This window comes from Heloderma suspectum, chromosome 6, assembly GCF_057233095.1.
Source record: "Heloderma suspectum isolate Gila_16-S chromosome 6, 16-S_ref, whole genome shotgun sequence".
In the NCBI taxonomy this organism is placed as follows: domain Eukaryota; kingdom Metazoa; phylum Chordata; class Lepidosauria; order Squamata; family Helodermatidae; genus Heloderma; species Heloderma suspectum.
The window spans coordinates 115,291,876-115,317,091 of record NC_139463.1 but is presented as its reverse complement, the minus strand read 5'-3'; the positions used below and the strand labels follow the sequence as shown (position 1 = coordinate 115,317,091).

At 45.1% G+C, this 25,216-nt stretch overlaps 3 protein-coding genes across 3 annotated transcripts; all 3 read right to left on the bottom strand.

Moving 5' to 3' along the window:
• Nucleotides 1-210: 210 nt before the first annotated feature.
• Nucleotides 211-6,106, bottom strand: LOC146342653 (extracellular calcium-sensing receptor-like). Its single transcript, XM_084807967.1, has 4 exons — nucleotides 5,904-6,106; nucleotides 2,525-2,816; nucleotides 990-1,130; nucleotides 211-357 (listed from the first exon to the last, which is right to left on the bottom strand). The coding sequence occupies exons 1-4, from the start codon at nucleotides 6,104-6,106 to the stop codon at nucleotides 211-213; spliced, it is 783 nt and encodes a 260-aa protein (XP_084664093.1).
• A 2,538-nt stretch (nucleotides 6,107-8,644) lies between these two features.
• LOC146342652 (vomeronasal type-2 receptor 26-like) lies at nucleotides 8,645-12,497 on the bottom strand. Its single transcript, XM_084808626.1, has 4 exons — nucleotides 11,679-12,497; nucleotides 11,249-11,476; nucleotides 10,397-10,523; nucleotides 8,645-9,534 (listed from the first exon to the last, which is right to left on the bottom strand). Exons 1-4 carry the CDS (start codon nucleotides 12,495-12,497, stop codon nucleotides 8,645-8,647), a joined length of 2,064 nt encoding a protein of 687 aa, XP_084664752.1.
• A 450-nt stretch (nucleotides 12,498-12,947) lies between these two features.
• On the bottom strand, nucleotides 12,948-24,058 carry LOC146342651 (vomeronasal type-2 receptor 26-like). Its single transcript, XM_084807965.1, has 3 exons — nucleotides 23,856-24,058; nucleotides 13,512-13,803; nucleotides 12,948-13,034 (listed from the first exon to the last, which is right to left on the bottom strand). The coding sequence occupies exons 1-3, from the start codon at nucleotides 24,056-24,058 to the stop codon at nucleotides 12,948-12,950; spliced, it is 582 nt and encodes a 193-aa protein (XP_084664091.1).
• Between the last annotated feature and the right edge of the window lie 1,158 nt (nucleotides 24,059-25,216).

The following is a 25,216-nucleotide window of genomic DNA, read 5'->3' as shown; positions in this document are numbered from 1 at the left end:
CAATCAGACAATGATCAGCCAGAGGAAAGCCATCCGAGGTAACCAATACAGCAGCAATTTCAGTGACATGATGAACGTTATAGTGCCCAGAGCGAGCCATAGTGGTCATCATTCTGTGGTCAGATGGAAGCAAATGAGACGTCCATTGGTGCACATCCAGCCAACGTTCTTGTGCTCAAGGGTTTCACTGACATGCCATTAGTCCTTAGTCTATGACTTAACAATAAGTAGGAGTTTAGTGAGTGACTCCAGCAAGGTGCAGTCCGGTGTGCTGTCCTCTGCTCGTTCGAGGCGAGCCGTGGTGGGCTCATCAGTGTCAAGAATGTACAGCTGGCTGTAGCTTGGAGTCTCATCCGACTGCAAAGTGCCCATCAGATGGTAAACTGAGCCTTTCACCTTGAGCTCAAATGGACTGGGACCTTGCAGCTGTGCCGTCTTGAGTGATGTGTTGTTGTTGTTGTTGTTGTTGTTCAGTCATTCAGTCGTGTCCGACTCTTCGTGACCCCATGGACCATAGCATGCCAGGCCTTCCTGTCCTCTGCTCTCCCCCAGAGTGTGCTCAAGTCCATATTCATTGCATCGGTGATCTAGCCATCTCATCCTCTGCCGTCCCCTTCTCCTTTGGCCTTCAATCTTTCCCAGCATCACGGTCTTTTCCAGAGAGTTTTCTCTATCGGTGTCAAGAATGTACAGCTGGCTGTAGCTTGGAGTCTCATCCGACTGCAAAGTGTCCATCAGATGGTAAACTGAGCCTTGCACCTTGAGCTCAAATGGACTGGGACCTTGCAGCTGTGCCATCTTGAGTGATGTGTAGAAGGAAGCAAAGCCTGGGGCACTGCAAATGCCCTTCAGAAATTGCTTGACCAGAGTGGAGCCATCAGTGACAATGGTGCGGATGAAGTGAACAGCAGTAGTGAAAACTGTCCACCATGGCAGCAAAGATTTGACCTTTTGCCATTGAAAAGCAAGGCATTGCAGTGTTCACAAACCTTGACACAGTTGCTAATATCAAACCTGTCAATATTGGTTGCAGGACGCATGGTCTGCCTCCTGCGCCTGGGCTGGTTTGACATCATGACCGACGTAAGGCCGGTCAGAGCTTTGCTGTCATTAACAGGGTGATGTGTCACCTATGTATGCAGGTGTGGCAGGATCCAGGCGGGGGCTGCAATGCCTCTTCTCTCGTGGATGGCCTGCAAGTTACTGTTACAGGCAAGTATTTGACGTCCAGGCAAGTTAGTAATGTGTGGAATATATAAATGTTATTTAGTTAAATTTAGCAGCTAGAGATTTCCTTTCTGAGCAATAACTAAACTTTGACTGGGTTACTCTTAACCGTAGGTGTCTCCTAATCTCTTCATGATTTGTTTACAGGCCATATGTTACTGGCATATGATTGTACTTTGGCCTGCACCTGTGTTTAAAAAGGTGTACAGATACTGTTTGTGTGTTCATATTTCATTTTCCTCCAATTTGCAATTTATTATATTTGTTTCATTATACTTGAAATTTTTATATTAAAATTAAATTTTATAGTACATTGTTATAAGAAAATAGCCTAATTCTTGTAAAGAATAGCTTTATGGACATAAACTCCCAGCTTGGAATTATAGTGAAAACCATTGTTATTTGTGGAATCTGCATCTCAAGAGCTTTCCAATGAGCTGTGTTTCATGAGAATCAATCAATGGGAAGGCAGTCAAAAAGGGATAACCACTTTACTCCCGACGTTGAATTTTACACACACACACACACACACACACACGTACATTTTAGCATATAGATGCTTCTAAACAGGAAAGTATCAACAGGGGGCATTAATGGAAAGCCGTATAGATCGGTGTTAAGTGTTTATATAAGACAGATCAATAAGGCTGAACAGCCTCTCTGTTTCTCATATAAACCTTTGAAAGCTATTCCTTCGCATATTCATAACCATTACCTTTGGACTTATTCTTCCCTCTCAGCATATTAAACACACAGGGTTGAATCTAGACTTGGTCATGCTTAGAACAGAATAACTGAAATCAATGGGACAAGTTAGCCACAGCTAACTTTAGTTTTATTGATTTCAATGAGTCTCTTCTAAACATGACTCTCAGTCCAATCCACAGTTTCTGGAACCACTGGCATACGTGTCTACCTTCTGATACCCATGTTATAGTATAGTCCAGGCCCACATATTTCCCTATCTTTTCTTTTCTAATCATACCTCCCGCTCTTTCTGAACCATCAACTCGATATCAGAAAGAGAAGACAAAAGTGAAAAATCCATGGGATTGTGAAAGTGCCCATGCCCCACATTCTGAGGTCATAGATTGATTCTAGGGCATTCATTCCTCTAGAGGAAGGTTTCTACTTGCAGAAGGACAGTCCACCCAATTCTGGAAGATCCCCCATGTTTCCACATAATAGCTCACCCCATTCAACAGGGACTCCCGACTCTCTGTGTAGCATTCTCAGGAGGCTAGATGGGTTGCTGTTGGACAAAGGGGGTGAGAAAGTCTACTTCTTGAGATCCTACCTGTGGAATCTTGAGAAGACCAAAGACATGTGCCATGCATGCCGAAGTATCAGCACTCAGTCCACCAATGACTCCTATGAGATTTTTGTGGACTCCACATTTGTAGTTGAGGTCAATTTTATGTGATTTGAAGAGCAGATCTAGGCTGGTACGGTAGGTCATCCTTGAATCAGAGAAGCTGTCATAGATCTGGAACCCCAAAGTGATGTTGGGCAAGACCTTGGGATTCTTATTGACCTCGTTAATGGCAAACACCAAGGCCAGGATGTGCTGATAGAACTTTGTAATCACGCTGTAAATAAAGTGACTTGCTGTAGTTTCACATGAGAATTCTGCAGTTCATTTAGTCACTGACTGTACAGAGAGGGTACAATCGAGTAAAGAGAATCATGATGAAGTCCCATTGGAAACATGGGAAATGTTGTCATGGCTTACGGTCCCTGGATTGTGCTTATAGCAGGGGCATTGCTAGGCATCTAAGAGATTCAGGACCCAGGCCCGTAGGATGCCACTTTGCAAAAGATTTCAGGCTGCTCTGGAAGCTGGAATTAGTGCAGAATGCATCAGCTTGGCTGATGTCGAAACTGCCCCCTTTCAGCATGCAACTCCTTTGCTGAGGGAACCGTGTTAGTGGCCTACTCGCTATTGGGACAGCCTTAAGGTGTTGGTACTAGTGTACATAGTCCTAAACAACTTGGGACCAGGATACCTGAGAGAGCGCTTTCTCCGTTACCAATCTTCTCTGTTACTGAGGTCATCAGAAGGCATGCTCCTGGTGGATTTGCATGGAGCTATGACCCAATTGTAGTCGACCCAGCGAAGACAGAAGAGCCTTCAGTGTTGTGGCCCCCATTCTATGGAACTCCCTGCCCTGAGGTCAGGCAGGCACCAACACTATGTTGTTTCTGGCACCTCCTGGAAACATCTTTATTTCAAGAAGCCTTCCTTGACTGACCAGCCACAGTTTTTATCAGAATTCTTTTTTTAAAAATAATTTTTAACATGAAGTTTTATTCTTTTATCTGATTTTTGTATCTTCTATTATTCACCACTCCAGAATCTGTCTAGATGTCGAGTAGTATATAAATGTTGTAGATTAACTAACTAACTAACTAACTAACTAACTAACTAACTAACTGCTAATTTATATCTCCATGTCGAAATTTAGAAATGATTGCTTGGATTTATTTAAATTTCACAGAAAGCAAAGTCAGCCAATTAATTTGTCATCCAAATCACCTCAGGTACAATTAATTCTTCCAGAAGTTTGCACCTTGCACAAATTGGTAGTTTCTCTTCAATAAAAAATAATTTGCAATGGTGTGAAAAAATGCAGAAAAGGGAGTGCCTGGTAAGTTTTCTCATGAGCCCTCCCTCCCTCCCTCCCTCCCTCCCTCCCTCCCTCCCTCCCTCCCTCCCACTCTTTCTCTTTCTCTCTCACACACCTAAAATGGCAACGTTTGCATCAACTGATTTCCAATTCCCACCCAGATACTGCTCCAAAATATAATCAGTCCCCTTTTAATTAATTATCCCAGTTATCAGTCATCCATACCTCCATAAACAAAATTCAAAATAAAATAATGTGGTACACAATTCTGTTTGTGCAGTGATTCAAAATGCTGCTTGGTTGGTTGGTTGGAGGGGTGAGAGCTGGAGAGTGTGACAGAGGAGCAAGGAAGAAGATTAGAAAGAGGAAAGGGGAAGGGAAGCTTTGCTGGAAGGAAGAGGAAGGTTGCGGATGGGGATTAGAAGGGGGAAGGACAGGATGGATAAGACAGAGGGAGCCTAGAAACAGGAAGAAGAAGAGGTGGCAGAGGCATGAAGGGGTTGGAAAGAGGGGGTTCTCTCGCTTCCTTTATCTGTTTTGCATTTTCTAGGGAAGTCTCTCCAAGTTGTGGGGACTTCAGACTTTTCGTCCAAACTCCAGCGTGCGGACACACACACGCACGCACACACACACACACACACACACATGGACAACCAGGATCCAACTCATACTTGAGGTGTCTGGAGAAGGGCTTCCTGCCCAGATTGTCTAAACTCCTAGTAGGGCAAAAACAAGGGTGGCAGAGAATTCCACCACGGATTCCAGTGAGACCAGATTCTAAAGAATCTGCCCCCCCTGGAATCCATGGCAGAATGGCCTCCTGCCCCCCCCGCGGAATCCCCCCGGGACGGCACTTACCTGGGGCAGATTCGGCGGCGGCAGTGGCGGATTCGGTGGCGGCGGTGGCTGGTCTCCTGGCCGGCTGTGGCAGGGCTGCTGCCGCCGCCATTGCCATCCTCGCACTGTGACAGGCTACGTAAGAATTTATGTAGCCTATCACGGCTAATGTAAAAAAACAGAAAAATCCACGCAGCATACGCAAATGGCAGTGGCTACGGCGGCCGCCATTTGCGTGGCCTATTTTTTGCTGACTTATCTTACATAAATATTTACGTAAGATAAAATGGCGAAAAAAAAGGGGAACGCAAATAGTGTAGTGGACGCTATTTGCGTTCCTTTATTTTTTGCCGTTTTAGCCTATGTAAATATTTACGTAGGCCAGAACGACGAAAAATAAAAGAACACAAATAGCATCCACTACGCTATTTGCGTTCCCCTTTTTTTCGCCGTTTTATCTTACGTAAATATTTACGTAAGATAAGTCGGCGAAAAATAGGCCACGCAAATGGTGGCCGCTGTAGCCGCCGCCATTTGCGTACACTGAGTGTTTTTTTTTTTACATTAGCCGTGATAGGCTACGTAAATTCTTATGTAGCCTATCATGGCTGTCTAGCTGGATGACCGCCATTTGCGTCCGCACCAGGCTGTCTGCTCTGCGACCTGGCCGTGGAGTGGAGCCGGCTGTCGAGGATTCCGGGTGGGAGGACCGGATTGCCTCCCCCCCAGTCAAGGATTCCGTGAGGAGGGACGGAGCAAAGGTAAGTGACTTTCGTACATCCCTAGCAAAAACCACTTCTCTCTCTCTCTCTCTCTCTCTCTCTCTCTTGCTGTAGCTCAGTCTGGGGATCTTCTATGTCTGACCCTTTGTCTCCTGGAGGAAAATCCTTCTCACCCCAAGCAATTAAGCTTAGAAGAAAAGCCTTCATTGGCACTAATGGGTCTTTTTCGAAGCTTAATTGCCATGTGGAGGAGATATTTTGAGAAGTCACAGAACATCAGTCATAGGCTGAATGGACAAATATTTCGTCCTGCTGTAAAACAGGTTTCTATCTTCCATTCTTTCATCATCATCATCACCACCACCACCACCACCACCATCACCACCACCACCACCACCACCATTTTTTCGAAAGGATGACAGTGATTTGCAAGAACAAAAATGAAAGATAGGTAAACTAAAATCAAACCTCAGTCTGTAGGATTCCTTACAATGGGAAAGTAATCGTTTCCTGAGAAGGGTGCTTGTCAAACAAAATAGTGGGGAACATGTAATGGATATGAGATGCAATCCCCCCAATGAGGAGTTCACCCGCCTGGTACCATTCATGTGGAATACGAAGAGGATCATTTCCGGTGCACCTCAGTGTTTGCACTTTGATTGCCATGTGTGGGAACATCACCAGCACCACCATCATCACAGTCACCATCATGTGAATGGCAGACATCCATCTTGTGTTTGTCTCTCCCATGTCTCTCTACAGAATCATCTTGACCACCAGCTTCATTCAAAGAAGCTGGATTTAGATGGCTGCTAGCTTTGCCAAGACACTTCTTAAGGGAAGATACGAACTGTAATGATCCTAAAGCGTTGCAATGTCCATTGAAAGTCACTGATTTGAAGCGTGACCTATATGAGGAAGGGGGAGGTGTTCAAAGTGAGAGCTCCCTGGCTGACTCTAGTCCCTAATCTGTGCTGTGAATTACATGGTGGAGTTTTTTTTTTAATTCCCATTTCAGATTGAATACTGAATTTCTTTCTCTACAGCCTTCTTAAAACCTCTGGAGGGTTGACATGGTGAATTAATTACAGTGGCTCTGATAATTACAGGGGAGATAATAACTTTGGATTCTGTGTGGGATCTCTACCATCAGTACTAGTGAAGCAAACAAGTCTGTCAAATGTTACAACAGTTTTCTGCTCCTCTGCATTGGACAAATAGCTAATCATACCTAGGGATGGACGAAAGTCTCTTACCTGGTCCTGCAGCTTTCTTCGGTGGGGGAGGAGGCGCTTCGTTTCTCCCTCCGAAATTCTTGGCGGGTGGGGAGGCGCCCCGTCCTTCCCTGGTGAAATTCTGGCCAGGGGGGAGGCGCCCCATCCCTCCCCGCTGAAATTCTGGCCGGGGGGGGAGCGCCCTGCCTCTCCAGCCGTGAAAGAAAAAAGTAAAGTAAAACCAAAACAAAACGTAATAGCCTACGTAAAGATTTACGTAGCCTATCACGGCTAGATTTTCAAAGTCAGCCGTTATAGGCTACGTAAATCTTTAGGTAGCCTATCACGGCTGACTTTGAAAAAAAAAAGAAAAAAGTGCGTACGCAAATGGCAGCGCCCATGGGCGCCGCCATTTGCGTTCCTTATTTAGTCACGGGTAGTCTACGTAAAGATTTACGTAGACTATGGCGAAAATAAGGGCAACGCAAATAGCGTTGCCCTTATTTTCGCCGTAGTCTACGTAAATCTTTACGTAGACTACCCGTGACCAAATAAGGAATGCAAATGGCGGCGCCCATGGGTGCCGCCATTTGCGTACGCGCTTTTTTTTTTTCTTTCCAAAGTCAGCCGTGATAGGCTGGGACCCGCCGCTGTGAGGGATATTCACACAAGGTAAGTCCCATCCCGGGGGGGGGGGCGGGGGGTGTCGGAGAATTTCCCCACCAATTTCGGGGGGGCCGAATGCGTTGGCATTCGGCCTCCCGGAGATTCGTGGAGAAATTCTCCGACATCCCTAAATTCATACCCACACCTGATTGCAATCAAGGCAACATTGTTCCACTATGCCAAGAAACATGTGAACTCTTGTGACCCTTGTTACCAATTCGTCCATGAAGTGTCTGCAACTACCCTTTACAAAATGTAGCCATCAATCGTTACCTTTTTTTGAAGCCAAGCGCAAACCCTTTTCTGTAGATACCCTTGGCTTTTCCTTCTAAGAAGCAGACTCCTCCTTCAATCATTGCAGATTCAAGAGTAGTCACAGGAAAGGCCTTTCTGCTTGACATGACTCACCCTTGGAACTCCTGGCTGGACACCTGTCTTTGCATCTCACCTCCACATTTCTGTAGTGGAGCCACTACTGAGGCTCAGGAATGCCTGGACCCAAGTCATGATTCTGCAGAATGAAAGTTCTGCCATAGCCTGGGAATGCTGGATTCACCCTACTTCTTACATTTTCTCAGTGATGCAGTGGTATATTTTGAAAGAATGAGCGCTCCTCCTGAAAATCCCCATAACCACACCCCCAGGGAGAATACAAAAAGTCAGGCAGCTGTGCAGGTCCATACCAACAAGCCAGTTCTAGTAGTTTTCATCTCCTTCAGAAGCATATCTTTTCTTAAGCTAATGGGTCTCAATAAACAATTTGAGACTAAGTCAGCTTTATAAAACTCGTTTCTGCATTATATCCAGAACTCTCCAGTTTATTTTCTCTTCCTGGGAACATTAAGGTGATGCTCCACCATCTGGACAAAGTTCCCAAAGTTTCCTATGTTGTAGTCTTGTTTATTCGTAAAATGTTCTTGTGTCTGTGCCTGCTGCACCACATTGACAGCAAGCTGTCCCCTGGCAGAAACAGAAGATGGGGCCACAGAGGTGAGAGGATTCCTAGAATGACTCCAGTTCCCCCAAATATCCACTGTTCAAGAGTGGCTGATACCTCAAATGTGGAGAATAGATTGAGATGTTTATTAAGCACACATGTCACAAAGCAAGCATGTAACCACATTCTAACAGTTGTAGCATTTTTTCACCATCTAAAACAGAATAAATGGTCTCATGGATAGGTTAATTACTACGTATATATAGTGATTTGCATATGTGAGGAGAATGATAGGACTGGCAAAGTTAGATAGGCTTCCTTAGTCACAATTCATTTACACCACCTCTGTGTTCTTGTGTAGGTTACGAAGGGCATTGATGTAAGGATGATCTCCTCTGTTATTTACATCTTTCTTCACATTAGCTGCTCTTTGTTGTTCAAGTCAGGTCTCACCACAATAATGTAGCATTTGGGGGAAAATATGGAGCACAGTAATCCCGCACTGGAGGCCAAGATGGAGAAGATCTCCACAGCCACCATGTACCTTCCTCTTGTGCTGGTGTAAGTTGGAACAAAGGACAGCCACACGCTGCAAAAGACTAACATGCTGAAGGTGATGAATTTGGCTTCATTAAAACTGTCAGGCAATGTCCTGGCCAGGAAGGCCATAGTGAAGCTGACAGCAGCCAACAGGCCCATGTAGCCCAAGACACAATAGAACATGGTGACTGACCCTTCATTACATGCTAAAACAATTTCTTCAATCATTGAGGTCATGTTCAAATCTGGGAATGGAGGAGACATGGCCAGCCACAAAGCACAGATCCCTGCTTGAACATTGGAGCAGGAGAGGACAATGGAATATGCCAGCCTTTTCCCCACGCACTTCCTCATCTGGGATCCAGGTTTGTTAGCCATGAATGCCAGAACTACAGATACAGTTTTGGCCAAGATGGTTGAGAGGGACACAGAGAAGACAATGCCAAAAGTAGTTTGTCTAAGAAGGCAGGTCACCTGATGGGGCTTTCTGATGAACAGGAAGGAACAGAGAAAACACAAGAGGAGGGAGATAAGGAGAATGTAGGTGAGTCTTTGGTTGTTTGCTTTGACTATGGCAGTGTCCCGGTGCCTAATGAAGATGCCAAGTACCAGAGCCGTGATCAGAGACAACGTAAGTACTGAAGAAACTGAAATGATGGCCAATGTTTCTTCAAAAGCTAGGAAGTTTGGAATCTTAGGAATGCATTTGTCTTGGAATTTGTTTGGATAGTGCCCTTCTGGACAACTGACACAAGTTTCCATGTCTGAAAATAAAGAAACATATGTCAATGTAACTAGAACCAAAACTATTATCACAACTAAGAATTGCCTCACCAGGTGTCTACCAAATCTTATATCTTTCACCATGGAAGTTTTCATAAATTTCACTCCTGTATGCTTCCAAAAGAAATGGCAGTGATCAATTCTTGTACTTCCTCCATGCTTGACATGTGGTTTTCTACAGATGTTTGAACCTTCCTTCATCATAAATCACCAGTTCTGTGCAGTAAAACAAAAGAATAATTCCAGCAGTAGTCCCCAGTCTTGTGGGCCAACAAAGGAAGATTTTGATGAGACACATCATCCTCTCCCCCTGCAACCTCATTCATATAGGTGCAATCATTTCTGTCCCATCCTACCATTTGACATTACTATGTCCCGGAGCATTTTGCTTTACTAAAAAATGATTAAACAGAATTCTGAATGTAACAGGACCATTTGCTTAATGGAGGATGAAGCTACCTTCCCATCACCATGTTTCGGTAGGTTGGGGAGTGATTTTGTGCATGGCCCTCATGGAAATGTAAAGAGATACATCCAGTGAAGGGTTCTGTTAGCTGGGATGTGAGGGGTAAGAGTGGAGGAACTGAAAATCATAGAATCATCTGGGAAAATGATTTTTTTTAATGCTAAAATGTATTATCTGTGTTTCTGAAGCTATTTTCCTTAAGATGGCCAAGAACAAATATTAATAACATTTTATCTGTAAGGATAATCTATAAATGATGAGAATGACACATAATCCCATAGTTTTTAAAAACTCTCCAGAATGTAATTGACAATAGATCCTGGAGCAAAGTTGTTTGCATCTTCGTCATTTAAAAAGCTTGATTTAACATTTCCTACCCTCCTGGTTTGAGAACATCCCATCTGGACATGGGGCACAGTCATAGCAACAAAATTTCTTCCCTTCCTTCTTTTTCTTGTCGTAACCAGGATGGCAGTGGTCATTACACAGAGAAAGAGGTGGCACCTATCCAATGATATTGGAAGAACTTACTTTTAAGGGAACATTTGAGGAATTCATCTGACATTAGATGGTCTATCCATAAAGAGGAGAGCCAACAACATGGAATCTTAGATCTCTAAGTGCACAAGTGGTATGGTCAATGGGAATAATTCTTGTAGCACAAAGGAGCCTCTGAATTCTGGAAGAATGGAACTCTAGTACTTGATGCACTAAGCATCCTACGAAGTGTAGAAGATTAGAATTTCCTTCATTAGCCAGATCAATGGTAGAAGTATGTTAGCAATTGAACTAAGGCCACTAACTGGAGACTTGTCTCAGAGATTTCACCAGAAAGTAATGATGGGCAACATTACTTATTCTCTGTTCGGCAGTGGTCCATATTTGTTTGAAATGTCCTGTCTGGATATTGCATTTTCATTATCATGGCTTCCAGGATATCCAGGATGCTGAACCATATCAGCAAAATAGATGCAGCACCTTTAGAGTTCTGTCTGGTTCTGACTGAAACCCAGAGTGGATTCACAGCCCCACCAAAATTGGAGCCATTTCCTCTTTTTAAGCCCCATTTCCCCTGTTCCACACGCCAACAGAGCATTCCAGTGTATTTCAAATATAATTATGCCTTGTATGCAGAAATGCTTCCTTTGTTATCTTTACATATATTGCCCTTCCCATTTCATTGGATAACCATCAATATTAATATCTGAGTGCTATTATTATTTTCCAACCTGAGTCAAATTTCTCTGCCAGTTGATTTTGTCCTCAGTAATGCTCAATAGTTTGCCTGGAGGGGCGTGAGGATCCAGCCTTCCCACTTTGATCCTGACATAGGAGTTAGTTGGGAAAGTGATCAAGTTCATAACATCAAAACCACATGCTAACTCTCCACATTCATTAAATATAATTTCAACTCTGGCAGTGTTGTTGAAGGAGATCCTCTGAATCAAGGAGTGGAGCTAGGTGAAGAGAGAAAGAGAATCAACGTTTGGAATAACTTTAGTGGATAAATTGAGGAAGAAAGATGAGGAGCTAGAGAAGAGTTGTGTGTCCATGTTCTGTAGTAATTGAGTGTTCAATACCATACCGAGTACTGTAGGTCACATCAGTGTATGGTTCCAAGGTCATTGTGAAAGAACCATGAATATAGGTGCACATTACCTGCCAGGGTTCCACATTCTGAGGTGTCAGCCTGCTCCCTTCTGCCATTGCTCTGTGGTTGGATGGAGATACGTAACTGGTGTGTAAGGCATGAGCCACAGCATAGGCAGCATTGTAAATATTGTAACTGTGGCCAGTCATGCTCATTTCAAAGAATAGCGAAGGTAGGCTCTGCAGCATTTCCCGGCCAGTACATGTTTCATTGTTGTCTGTTGATGCATCAGAATTTGGCATAGGACACCCAAAAGCGTGTTCCCAGAAATCTGTGATAAAACCATCTGCTTTTGACCCAGAGGGGTTGATAATCTGAAGAAATCTTTGGAAGCCTGGAACCTCTTTTGTATGAATTGTGAAGGAAATAGCACCATGGAACATTTGCATATCAAAAGCCTTTAGAAAGATATGTGCGGTGAAATCAATTTGGGCTGTTGTAATCCACACTTTTCCCGCAGAGATTTTTCTGCTATACTCATGATCTGTTAGAGGAAAAACAGTTGTTATCAATATAATAGAAGCCAACCAGATAATGGTTGTACTTTCTCCATATATCACAACTGTAGTGGCTTTTTTCTCCAAGAAAATTGGAAGATGACTCAGTGTAATACTGATAATGTTGACCAGGTCAGAGAACTGCCAGTTTGGCAGGAGTCTTTCTGTGAATTCTGAACAGATTCCACTTTGAGAAAGCATTGGTTCCATAATCTGCAAGAAACGTTCTCCACCTTCATCATCCATAGTAATAAGCCCAACCCATTTCCACCCGAAATGTCTTAGTAGCTGGACAATTCCCTGGTACTGAAGGGCTTCATTGGGGACCATGCGGTAAAAGGATGGGAAACGGGATTCATCACTCACTCCTGTTTCAAACGAGCCATATGAAAACTTAGAAAGAAAGAAAGAAAGAAAGAAAGGGAATAGGACTGAGCTCTTCTTCAGCTGTAATACTCTTATTTATTCATTCTTCTCTTTCTTATGTACTGAATTTCAGCCCTTTTCATCCAGAAAAATCTGGAAGATGCTTAAAAGAATAAAACAATATGAGAAACTGTACAATCCTATCCAGTCACATGTAGCTTAAGGGGGCTAACTTTCTGATGTGGGTATAAGATTGCAGCCTAAAAGCACAGTAACATCAGTCAGGTTGGTTTCCAATTAATTGTGTATAGGATTGCATCCCGAATGAACAGCCAGATTTAAAAATTATATTTCACTTTATTTATATCGATGCTTCAAAACTTGAAAGTATCATTTTCCTCTGAGTAAGGAGCATTAATGGGAAGCCTTAGAGATCTGTGTAAAGCCTGAATGTTCAGTTGCTGTCTCTCCCAATCTCTCTTTCTTTTTCTCATACACACCCTGGAAAATGGGGCAAGTTATCCATAACTAACTTTAGTTCTATTGATTTCAGTGGGTCTCTGCTGAACATGACTCTCTGTCCAATCCACAGTTTCAGGAGCCGCCAGTATACATGGCTACCTTTTGATACCCATGTTGTGATCTAGGTCAGCCCCACATATTTCCCATCTTTTCTTTTCTAATCATACCTCCCTCTCTGAACCACCAAATTTCTACCAGAAAGAGAACTCATGTTAGAACCTTTCATGGGATTGTGAAAATGCCAATGTCCCATAACCTGAGATCAAGGGTTGGATACAGGTTCTTCCTTGCTCAAAAGGAGGGCTTCCACTTGTGAAAGTACTGTCCACCCTAATTTTGGGGATCCCGCCTCCCCACACACATAGCAACTCACCCCATTCTGCAGGGTGTCCTGACTCTCTGTGTAGCATGCTGTGAAAAGACTGGGGTGAGGAAGTCCACATCCTGAGATCCTACCTGTGGAACCTTGTAAAGACCAAAGATGTCTGACATGCGTGCAGAGGTATCAGCACTCAGTCCACCGATGACGCCTATGAGATTATCGTGGATGCCACATTTGTAGTTGGGCACAATCTTATGTGATTTGAAGAGTAGATCCAGGCTGGTACGGTAGGTCATTCTTGAATCAGAATAGCTGTCATAGATCTGGAACCCGAGAGTGTCATTGGGCAAGATCTTGGGATTCTCATTGATCTCGTTAATGGCAAACACCAAGGCCAGGATGTGCTGGTAGAACTTTGCCACCACGCTGCAAATAAAGTGACTTCCTGTAGTTTGACAAGAGAATTCTGCAGTGAATTTAGTCACTGGAGGGGGCACAATCTAGTCATGACCAAGTCCCATTTGAAATAGGGGAAACATTTTCATGGTGTGCATTTCCTGGATTGTGTTCAGTGGTGGCTGCTTGGTCCAATTTCGGTGAGGTGTGAATGCATTATGGGTTTCAGTCAGAACTAGCCAGAACTCTAAAGGAGTTATCCAAGGTGCAGACCCTATCTTGGGGATAGGCTTTAGCAGCTTGGGAATCTTAGAGTTCTGGCTGTTTCTGCCTAAAACCCGGGATGGATTCACAGCCCCACGGAAATGGGAGCCACCAGCCTCCACTGCTTGTGTTGATAGCAGGGGTGTTGCTAGGCACTGAAGAGATTCAGAAGCCAGGCCCATAGGATGGCAAGCCACATAAAATTTGCACCTGCTAATTTATATCTCCATGTATGCGAATTTAGTAATAATTGCCAGGATTTATTTCAATTTCAAAGAAAGCAAAGCAATCAATTGATTTCTCATTCGACGCACCTCAGATAGAATAGATTCTTTCATTAAATTGCGCCTTGAGCAAAATCGGAGAAAACCAGTAGTGCCACTTCAATTAAAATTAATTTACCCTGTTGTGAAAAAATGAAGAGAATGGCTGCTCCAAAAATGTAATGAATCTGCCATTAATTAAATACCCCATTTATCAATCTTCATTAGCTGTATAAACTAAACTCAAAATAAAACAAAGTGTGGTACTCTGTTCTATCTGTGTGTGTGTGTGTGTGTGTGTGTGTGGTGGGGTGGGGTTCAAAATGCTGGGTGGGTGGTGGAAGGGGTGGAGAGTGGGGCCAAGGAAGTAGAGGAAAGCGGGCAAGGAAGAAGAGGAGAAAGGAAAGCCACCCGTTCTGTGGAGGCCCTGTTTTCAACATTGTCACTTTTGGAGGTGCATTTGGTTGCAATACAGAGGGGACATCTTTGGTGGTCACTCCCAGGCTGTGGAACTCCCTCCGAAGGACAGCTAGGGTCAATTCATTTTTCTTATCCTCCCACAGGCAGTTTTCCTCTGGAATTGGTATGGTTTTCTGGTATCCTGTTTTATTGGTTAATTGCATTTTAATGTATTGTTCTATTTTTTTAATTAATTTTAATTGCAAGCTGCCTTGAGTGCCATTTTTCAGCAGAAAGGTGTGGTACAAATGAATTAATTTAATCATAAAATAATAAATAAGGTAGAGCTGAAGGCTGGAAAGAAGGAACAGGGAGGTTTGGGGGTGAGGATCAGAAGAAGGGGAAGAACAGCATGGAGGACAGAGAGGGAGCCTAGAAATAGGAAAGAGAAGAGGTGGCAGGGGCAGGGAGGGGGTGGGAGGATGGGGCCCTGTCCCTCTCTTTCCCTGCTTTGCTGTGTCAAATACCCATGGAAGAAGAATTGATGTATTCACTGAAATTAGCTGAAGGCAAATGTCAAAATCTCTGATCTTTTAAAATAAAGTAATGCATGATTTGATTTCATATAAAAAACAGGACATATGAATCAATATTTGTCAAAGCCTTTCCTAAGATTATGGAAAAGAGACTAAATAGAATTTGTTATTATGAAGGGGCCATAGAGAAAACCTCTAAGCAGGCAATGGATTCCACCTATATTTTCATTGGTGAAGTAAATGGGAAACTTATGTTAAATGTACTACCCTTTGTCGATAACTACATTGAAATTCAATGTATTTTGTTTTATTCATTTATTTATTTATTATTAAATTGATTAATCGCCCATCTGGCTGGTCACCAAGCCACTCTGGGCAATGTACAACATACAATAAAACAGTTCAAAACAATAAAATTCTACAATAAAAACATTTTTTAAAATACCCTAACCCACCCCAAATGCCTGCCTGAACAACCATGTTTTTAATGCACGACGGAAGCTCATTAAAGAGGGGGCATGGCAGAGTTCCCTAGGGAGGGAGTTCCACAGAGTGGGGGCCACCACAGAAAAGGCCCTCTCCCTCGTCCCCACCAGTCTAGCTGTCCTGGCTGATGGGACAGAGAGAAGGCCATCCGAGGCTGATCTTGTTAAGCGGCCTGTCTGGTGTTGATGGAGTCGCTCCTTAAGATAGGCTGGGCCAGAACCATATAGGGTTTTAAAGGTCAAAACCTTGAATTTGGCCCGGAAAACAACTGGTAACCAGTGCAACTCCTTCAGCCCTGGAGTCGTGTGATCTCGCCGGCGGCTGCCTTTAATCAGGCAAGCCGCCACATTCTGTACCAGCTGCAGTTTCCGAACCATCTTCAAGGGTAACCCCATGTAGACCGCATTACAGTAGTCTAAATGAGAGGAGACCAGGGCATGTACTACTGATGGGAGCAGATGGTCGGGAAGGAAGGGGCGCAGCCGCCGTATCAGATGGAGTTGATACAGCGCTGTCCAGCTCACAGCTGACACCTGAGCCTCCATGGACAGCTGGGAGTCCAAAATGACCCCCAGGCTGCAGACCTGGTCTTTCAAGGGTAGCCGTACTCCATTCAACACCAGGTCAACATCCCCTAGCCTCCTCTTGTCTCCCACCAAAAGTACCTCGGTCTTGTCAGGGTTCAGCTTCAGCTTATTCCTTCCCATCCAGCCACTCACCGTCTCCAGACATTTGGACAGGGATTCTACGGCCAACCTTGGTGAAGATTTGAATGAGAGGTAGAGCTGCGTGTCATCCGCATATTGATGACACTGCACCCCAAACCTCCTGATGATAGCCCCCAGCGGCTTCACATAGATGTTAAATAGCATCGGGGAGAGGATGGAACCCTGTGGCACCCCACAAGTAAGTGGTCACGGGTCCAAAACCTCCTCTCCCAGTGCTACCCTCTGGTACCTGCCAGAGAGGAAGGGCCGGAACCACCGCAATACGGTGTCTCCAATGCCCAACCCCTCCAGGAGGTCCAGAAGGATACCGTGGCCAATGGTATCAAAAGCCGCTGAGAGGTCGAGGAGAACAAGGAAGGAGCATTCACCCCTATCCAGAGCCCTCCTCATATCATCTACCAAGGCGACCAAGGCCGTTTCCCATGCCCAAGCCTGAAGCCCGACTGAAATGGGTCTAGATAATCAGTTTCTTCCAAGTGTGCCTTCAACTGCACCGCCACCACACGCTCAATCACCTTGCCCAAAAATGGCAGATTTGAGACTGGGTGAAAGTTGTTCAGAACTTGAGGATCCAGGGAGGGCTTCTTTAAGAATGGTCTTATCACTGCTTCCTTGAGGGCTGATGGCATCACTCCCTCCTCAAGGGAGGCGTTCACCACCGCCCTGATCCCCTCACCCACTCTCTCTCTGCAGCCCATAATGAGCCAAGATGGGCAAGGATCAAGTAAGCAGGTGGTCGGCCATTCAGATGAAAACACCTTGTCCACTTCATCAGGAGGAAGAAGCTGGAACTGATCCCACAAAACCGGTTTGCTACAGGCCGCCTCTTGCTCACTAACTGTATCCACAGCGTGCAGAGTAACACACCTAATCTGATCAATTTTATCTGCAAAGTGCCTTGCCAAGGCCTCACAGGAGGCCTTAGAATGCTCCAGTGGTTCCGGAGCCACAGGACCGACCAGGCTCCGGACCACTTGGAACAGCCTCCTGGGACAGCACTCTGCAGACGCGATAGAGGCAGCATAATATTCCTTTTTTGCTGCCTTCACCGCCACGTGATAGGCTGAAGATACAGCTCTAGCCCGTGTCTGATCGTCTTTGGAGCGAGACTTCCGCCACCGGCGCTCTAGCCGTCTCACCTCTGTTTCAGAGCTCGTAACCACGGATTGAACCATGGTGCAGTCCAAGCCCTGTTCAGGGGGAGAGGGCGTTTCAGAGCCACCTGATCTAATGCCCCAGTGATTGCGGCATTCCAGCCACCCACCAGGGTCTCGACCGAGTGGCCGTTGGCGTGCCCCAGAGAATCCCCAAGCGCGTTCAGGAATCCATTTGGATCCATAAGACGCCTGGGGTGGACCATTTTAATGGGTCCTCCACCCCTGCGGAGGGGTTGTGGAACCGAGAAGTCCAACATCACCAGATAGTGATCTGACCATGACCAGGGGGTGGTGGATATACCCCCGACTTCCAGATCACTCCCCGCTTCTCCAGAAACAAACACAAGGTCTAGTGCATGACCGGCTACATGGGTGGGCCCAGTTAGAATATGGTGCAGCTCCCAGGAGGCCATGGTCTCCATGAAGTCCCGAGGTGCTCCTGTGAGGATGGCCTCCGAATGTACGTTGAAGTCCCCCAACACCAATAAGTTAGGGGACTGTACACGCACATCAGAGACCACCTCAAGCACCTTGGCCAGGGAGTCAGTCGTGCAGCGGGGTGGACGGTACACGAGCAGAATCCCCAGACTGCCCTTCGGGCCCAACCTCCAGTACATGCACTCAGCAACCTTGGTCTCCTGGAGAGGGGGTCTGGTGAAGACCAAGGACTCTCGGTAGATAACAGCCACTCCCCCTCCCCGATCCCCAGCCATCGGCATACGAAAATCCGGCTGGACACATGGCTGCAAGGGTTGGAGCAGCAGCCTCGGCCAGCCAGGCCTCCGTAATACATGCCAGGTCTGCACCCTCATCCAGGATCATGTCATGGATGAGGGAGGTTTTCTGGGTAACAGACCTGGCATTGCAGAGCAGCAAATGAAGGCCAGAAGATGGGGTCATGCCTCCCCCAACCATTCTTTCGCTCTGGACAGGCCCGGAGCAGGGGACAGATATTACACATCTCTCCCTTGTTCCCCTTACCTGGCATGGCCTGCCCCTAGCGCTCCGCCAGCGCCTGCTGCCCAGCCTCAGTATGTTCTGGCCCCCAACACTCCCCCCACTGCCTCCATCAGGTGGACACATGCCCCCTTGCTCCCGCCTATCAGGCAGGCTACCTACCCCTAAAAACACAACAAAATCCCCCAGAAAAAACAAACAAACAAACAAAAAAACAATTAAAAATCCCCTTAAAAATAATGCCAGGCAGGAGTCCACAGGGAAGGCCTGGTGGTGGTGGTGGTGGTGGTGGCGGCGGCGGCGGCGGCGGCAGCAGCAGGCACACCTCTTCCCCAGTGGTGGTGGTGGCTTCTCCTGCAGGCCCTGGCTCTCCCAGGCCACCCCAGCCAGCCAGCTTATGTAGCCCCTCCAGGGAGGGCAGGTGGAACAGCACAGCTGGCTCGGTACCTGGGGGCCTGGTCCTGCAGGGACTGGTGGTCTGCCAGGCAGAAGTCTACGGGGAAGGCCTGGTGGCGGTGGCAGCGGCGGCAGCAGCAGCAGCAGGTATTCCAAATACAAATTTGTCTTTGTATTTGGAAAATTAATAAAAAATATTTTGAAAAAACCCTGAGGGAAGACATGATATGTCTCTTCATACAATCAAATCTCCGTATCAAGAAATCCCTTTTTCTTTTGTCTTTTAGCTGCTGTTAAAAAACTCCATTTCATGAAGATAGGCCTGCTTGCACTCTTAAACCAACTAGGTGGGTAGATTTTGGATGAACATTAGGAGAAGTGGTTTAAGGATGAGAGCAGTTTGACAATGGAACCAATTACCCAGGCGGCTTTCCTTCACTGGAGGTCTTCAAGCAGAGGCGGAACAGCCATTTGTTGGGGGTGCTCCAGCTCCAGGGTGCCTGTTCCAAGCTCAGGTTCAACTAGATGGCCTTCAAGGCCCCCTCCAGACTTAGGGATGGCGGAGAATTTCTCCCCGAAACTTCGGGGGGCCGAGCGCCAATGTGTTCGGCCCCCCGAACAAGTTTCGGGGAGAAATCCTCCGCCCCCCCGCCCCCCCCGGGACGGGACTTACCTTCCCTGAATGTCCCTCCCGGCGGCGGGTCCGGCTGGCGGTTCGTCCGGTGTTTGAGCGGGGCGGGAGCGGCAGCCGGTCTTTCGACCGGCTGCCACCCCCGCCATTGCAATGAAAGAAAAAAAAAACAACGTCCCCTGATAGGCTACGTGACGATTCACGTAGCCTATCACGGCAAGATTTGCAAAGTCAGCCGTGATAGGCTACGTGAATCGTCACGTAGCCTATCACTGGTGACTTTAAAAAAAAAAAAAAAGTGTGTACGGATAATGGCGGCCCCCATAGGGAGCCGCCATTCCTGTTCCTTATTTGGTCGCTGTAGTCTACGTAAAGATTTACGTAGACTACGGCGAAAATAAGGGCAACGCTATTTGCGTTGCCCTTATTTTCGCCGTAGTCTACGTAAACATTGACGTAGACTACAGCAACTAAATAAGGAACGCGAATGGCGGCTCCCTATGGGGGCCGCCATTCGTGTACGCGCTTTTTTTTTTTTTTTTTTAAAGTCACCCGTGATAGGCTACGTGACGATTCACGTAGCCTATCACGGCTGACTTTCCAGATCTAGCCGTGATAGGCTACGTGAATCGTCACGTAGCCTATCAGGGGACGTGTTTTTTTTTTTTTTTTTTTTTACTTTCGTGTTCGCGGCCGGGCGAGGCGGGAAGCCTCCTCCCCGGCCTGAATTTCAGCCGGGCGAGGCGGGAAGCCTCCCCCCCCCGGCCTGAACTTCACGGGGGGAGCAGCGAAGCGCTCCCCCCCACCGCGAAAAAGCTGCGAGAAAAGGTAAGTGACTTTCGTTCACCCCTACCTCCAGTTCTGTGGCTCTATGAACTAAGTAACATGCGAGTCTTCAACTGATATCACACTTATAATGTCTTAGGACTACTACATTGCAGAGACCTCTACAAGAAGAAGTAGAAGCATCTTGAATTTAACTCTCTTCCTCTTCATCCAAGCTGTCGGTAATTCTTTTGGTTAACTGAGCAGAATAACCAAACCCCTGGACAGTTGTTGCTGTTGTTGTTGTTTGGATGACACAGCAGCCCCTCATGGGTGCATTAATCCTTGCGGAGCTGTAGCGCATACCAGCCACCATTATGAATATGCTACCCTTAAATGGGAGTTGTCAGGGGTTGTTGTGTCATGCAAAATGTGGCAGATCAAGCAAATCGTCGACATTTGCATGATCTTACCCCTGCAGCTCAGTTAGGAAAGTCTATAATTGAGTGCCTCCAGGAGAATTCTGGGATTAAAAATGGGATCCCAATGCTTAGTATCACCCAGTATGGGCTTCTGACCCAAGAGTAATTAAAATGTCTTAGCTCTGAGGTTTGCCAGATGTACCAGGCAATTAGAAATAGATCCTTTTATGGCTTAGAAAGGCATCCAGATAAGGAGGTGTCAATGTTAGATTTAGGTTTACGACTTTCAATTAGTAGAGTCTCGTAAAGTCATTAGGTCAGATGGGCCATCAGATAAGTGACCAATGGCCTCACTGGAGACAGTAAATACGTAAGAAAAACAAGCCCACAAGACAGGATGATATCAAGTGAATGAGATTGTGTTAAACATACCTGTAGTATGTCAGGGAAAGTTAAGATGTTTGGATAAGTATGTTGGTATGCACATTAATCTAGATAAGAAACTTCAAAATTCGATACTCTTGTTTAGACATATGAAGATTTAGAGTAGAAAGGTTATCTTTGGAATTCTTGGATAGGAAACATAAGCTATAGTAAAAATAGTTTAGACATATTTTATAGCATCCAAAAGGTATATAAAGGAGACTCAGAACACACAACAGTGGAAACTGTCCTTTAGGATCACCTTTCCCCAATGTGTTGCCTGTAGAATCAACTTGGTAAGCATGATATTGATTATTGTTGAGAATTAGCAAATGTACTTGACTCTGCTTAGAAGCCTTGTTTAAGAATGATATCAGACGTTTTCATGTTTTTGAATTTATGCATGCATAAGCTCTTGTATTTAGTACTGTTATGCTAATGCTTTGGAGTGAAAGACAACAGAAAAATCTTGTCTGAGAGAGTGTTCCTTAAGATCTAGAATTCTGTATTACCTATATCTGAGTGAAGTATTGAATTGTCTTCACATAGTATCTGCTTGTAAGGGGAATCTGATTATATAAACTGTAGACAGCTGATCGATGTTCATGACGTACTGACAATAAAATTTGAGAGAACCTCTGAAGCAGGGCATATGCCACAAAAACCCATCTACTGGAAGTTATTTGAGGGTAAACAAACCTTGCATACCATACAACGGACTGCAGGTTATGTGAGGGTTCTTTAACCCTCAAATATGTCCCGTCAGCTGGGTTTGGACAACATGATAATCTCCCTCTCAGGGGCTGCATATTCTTAATGGTAGCCGGCATGCACCACGGCTCCTCTATGGTTAATTCATGCATGATGGGCTGCCGTGTCACGCAAACTGGGTCATTGTGTCATGGCTTGTGAAACCATTGCCTCCATCTGCTTGTTATGAAGTACTTTGTGCATAGACCACCACACCTCTGTGCACTGCCAGCACTTCGCTATTCATAGCCTGAAACAGCTGTCAGAGTGACGCACATGACGGACAGCCATGTTAAGTGTGGGGCTTGTTACTGTGATGCCTGGCCTTCTTTTGCACCTGTTTGACAATGTTCATGGCCCAAGTGCTGTTCCCTTCTAGGAAGCTTTCCAGTGCAATCCTATAAATGCCTACTCAGTAATTCCCTCTCATTTCAATGGTGCTTACCATCAAGTGAGTGGGTGCCTTAGGGCACAATTCTGTGCAGATTTAGACAGACAAAAGTCCTACAACTCCCAGCATGCGTTGAGGTGTAGGTCTTTTTTCTGTCTAAACATGGCTAGGATTGCATCTTTAATTATCTTTTCTCTTCTGGTGTATATCATAGCCCATATGTTTGCCATATCATCACAAGGTGATTGCTTCAAAGTGTTCTTTAAAATGATTTCCTCTCCTTTCAGGGTTAGCACTCCACAGAAAATACAGCTTGATTCCACAATAGCTACCTTTTCCGGAATGGTCATGTTTTGTTCACACATTGTTTACAAAGTATCCACAGGACATTGTTATTAGACCACTGCATCCCAGTGTTCCTTGCACAATCCTTCTGTAGTTTTGTAAGAACTGATTTGTCCTGGCTTTGAGCGAGACAAAACAGAATGGCTTGATGATTAGCCTGTCCAGTATGGAAAGGCCGAGTGTTACATTTAGGAATATTTTGGTATTTATTTAAAACAGGAAAGAAATAATGTGATATTAAAAACTAAAGCCTTCCCTCAATCCACAGGAAGAGAAGCTGAAATTGGAGTAATTTAGAGAGGGTCTTCAAGCAGCAAATCAGAACCTATTCATCAATAATTCCTGAACTTGTGCCATTATGAAAAAATAAAATGAAATGGGCTGAACCTGCAAACAGGACATTTTCATTTAGCTGCTAATTTTAGTGCTCGAAAGGGCTTCTGCTGAATGGATCTTAGTGGTGAGTAAACACTGTGGAAGAATGTTTGCCAAGGGGAAGGGTATTGCTGGACAATATAGCACTAGATGATGGTGTGTAGAGCTTCCTATTTGATAGTCCTTCCAACTAACTGCCGAAAAGCAATGCCTCTGTTGCGTTGAACGGCTCTCTCTTAGAAACAACTGGGAATTTATGTAGACATGGCACAACCCTGGGTTTGTTCATATTTGGTGCAGGGAAGAAAAAGCTACACCCTCCCTCTCTCTCTTCCAAAATGGCATGAATGTATACAAGATAAAAGGCAACTGACTCATAAATTGCTAAGGATTCTAAAGGTCATGCTGGCTTTCTTGACACTGTTCTTGACCATTTTATGTTCTGTTTCCACCAAGGTTATTGTCTGTTCATTCATTCATTCATTCATTCAGCCAGGGCTGTTGGCTTAGCGGTACAGCACATGCTTTGCATGTAGATGGCCAAAAGTCCCGTTCCTGACATCTCCAGTTAAAAGAATCAGGCAGCAGGTCATGGGAAGACCTCATGCAGAGACAATCAATAATAGTCTATGGACAAATACTTTGTCCTGCTATAAAGCAGCTTCTTAATTTCCATTCATGTTTTATAAATATACCATTAATGATGCCTCTTGTTCAAAAGGACAAAAACCATTTACAGTAACAGAAATGTGAAATATACATAAATCAAAACCAAACCTCCGAGGATTCCTTACAATGGGAAAGTAATCGTTTCCTGAGAAGGGTGCTTGTCAAACGAAACAGTGGGGAACATGTAATGGATATGAGATGCAATCCCCCCAATGAGGAGTTCACCCGCCTGGTACCATTCATGTGGAATACGAAGAGGATCATTTCCGGTGCACCTCAGTGTTTGCACTTTGATTGCCATGTGTGGGAACATCACCAGCACCACCATCATCACAGTCACCATCATGTGAATGGCAGACATCCATCTTGTGTTTGTCTCTCCCATGTCTCTCTACAGAATCATCTTGACCACCAGCTTCATTCAAAGAAGCTGGATTTAGATGGCTGCTAGCTTTGCCAAGACACTTCTTAAGGGAAGATACGAACTGTAATGATCCTAAAGCGTTGCAATGTCCATTGAAAGTCACTGATTTGAAGCGTGACCTATATGAGGAAGGGGGAGGTGTTCAAAGTGAGAGCTTTGATTTAAATTTTTTAAATTCCTATTTCAGACTTGAATACTGAATTTCTTTCTCTACAGCCTTCTTAAAACCTCTGGAGGGTTGACGTGGTGAATTAATTACAGTGGCTCTGATAATTACAGGGGAGATAATAACTTTGGATTCTGTATGGGATCTTCACCATCAGTACTAGTGAAGCAAACAGGTCTGTCAAATGTTACAACAGTTTTCTGCTCCTCTGCACTGGACAAACAGCTAATCATACCCACACCTGATTGCAATCCAGACAACATTGTTCCACTATGCCAAGAAACATGTGAACTCTTGTGACCCTTGTTACCAATTCATCTATGAAGTGTCTGCAATTACCCTTTACAAAATGTAGCCATCAATCGTTACCTTTTTTTGAAGCCCAGCGCAAACCCTTTTCTGTAGACACCCTTGGCTTTTCCTTCTAAGAAGCAGACTTCTCCTTCAATCATTGCAAATTCAAGAGTAGTCACAGGAAAGGCCTCTCTGCTTGACATGACTCACCCTTGGAACTCCTGGCTGGACACCTGTCTTTGCATCTCACCTCCACATTTCTGTGGAGGCTCAGGATGCCGGGACCCGAGTCATGATTCTGCAGAATGAAAGTTCTGCCATAGCCTGGGAATGCTGGATTCACCCTACTTTTTAGATTTTCTCAGTGATGCAGTGGTACGTTGTGAAAATATAAGTCCCCATAACCACACCCCCAGGGAGAATACAAAAAGTCAGGCAGCTGTGCAGGTCCATACCAACAAGCCAGTTCTAGTAGTTTTCATCTCCTTCAGAAGCATATCTTTTCTTAAGCTCATGGGTCTCAATAACCAATTTGAGACCAAACCAGCTCAGTACAGTTTTCATTACAACAGGGAACAACATACTGATGCACAGAGAATGCA

Bases quoted from the DNA above. Each gene is read 5' to 3' on its own strand.
- LOC146342652 (XM_084808626.1), bottom strand. From the start codon at position 12,497: ATGGTCCCCAATGAAGCCCTTCAGTACCAGGGAATTGTCCAGCTACTA. The intron at 11,477-11,678 runs GTAATGTGCACC...CTCTTCACCTAG, and splicing joins AGAATGTGGAACCCTGGCAG to CTCCACTCCTTGATTCAGAG. The intron at 10,524-11,248 runs GTTGGAAAATAA...ATCATTGGATAG, and splicing joins GGCAGAGAAATTTGACTCAG to GTGCCACCTCTTTCTCTGTG.
- LOC146342653 (XM_084807967.1), bottom strand. From the start codon at position 6,106: ATGGTGGTGCTGGTGATGTTCCCACACATGGCAATCAAAGTGCAAACA. The intron at 1,131-2,524 runs GTAGGATCTCAA...CTGCATACATAG, and splicing joins GTCTTCTCAAGATTCCACAG to GTGACACATCACCCTGTTAA. The intron at 358-989 runs GTTTGTGAACAC...GGCACTTTGCAG, and splicing joins ATATTAGCAACTGTGTCAAG to TCGGATGAGACTCCAAGCTA.
- LOC146342651 (XM_084807965.1), bottom strand. From the start codon at position 24,058: ATGGTGGTGCTGGTGATGTTCCCACACATGGCAATCAAAGTGCAAACA. The intron at 13,804-23,855 runs GTAAGGAATCCT...CTTTATTTGCAG, and splicing joins GAAACGATTACTTTCCCATT to CGTGGTGGCAAAGTTCTACC. The intron at 13,035-13,511 runs GTAGGATCTCAG...CCCATTTTCCAG, and splicing joins GTCTTTACAAGGTTCCACAG to GGTGTGTATGAGAAAAAGAA.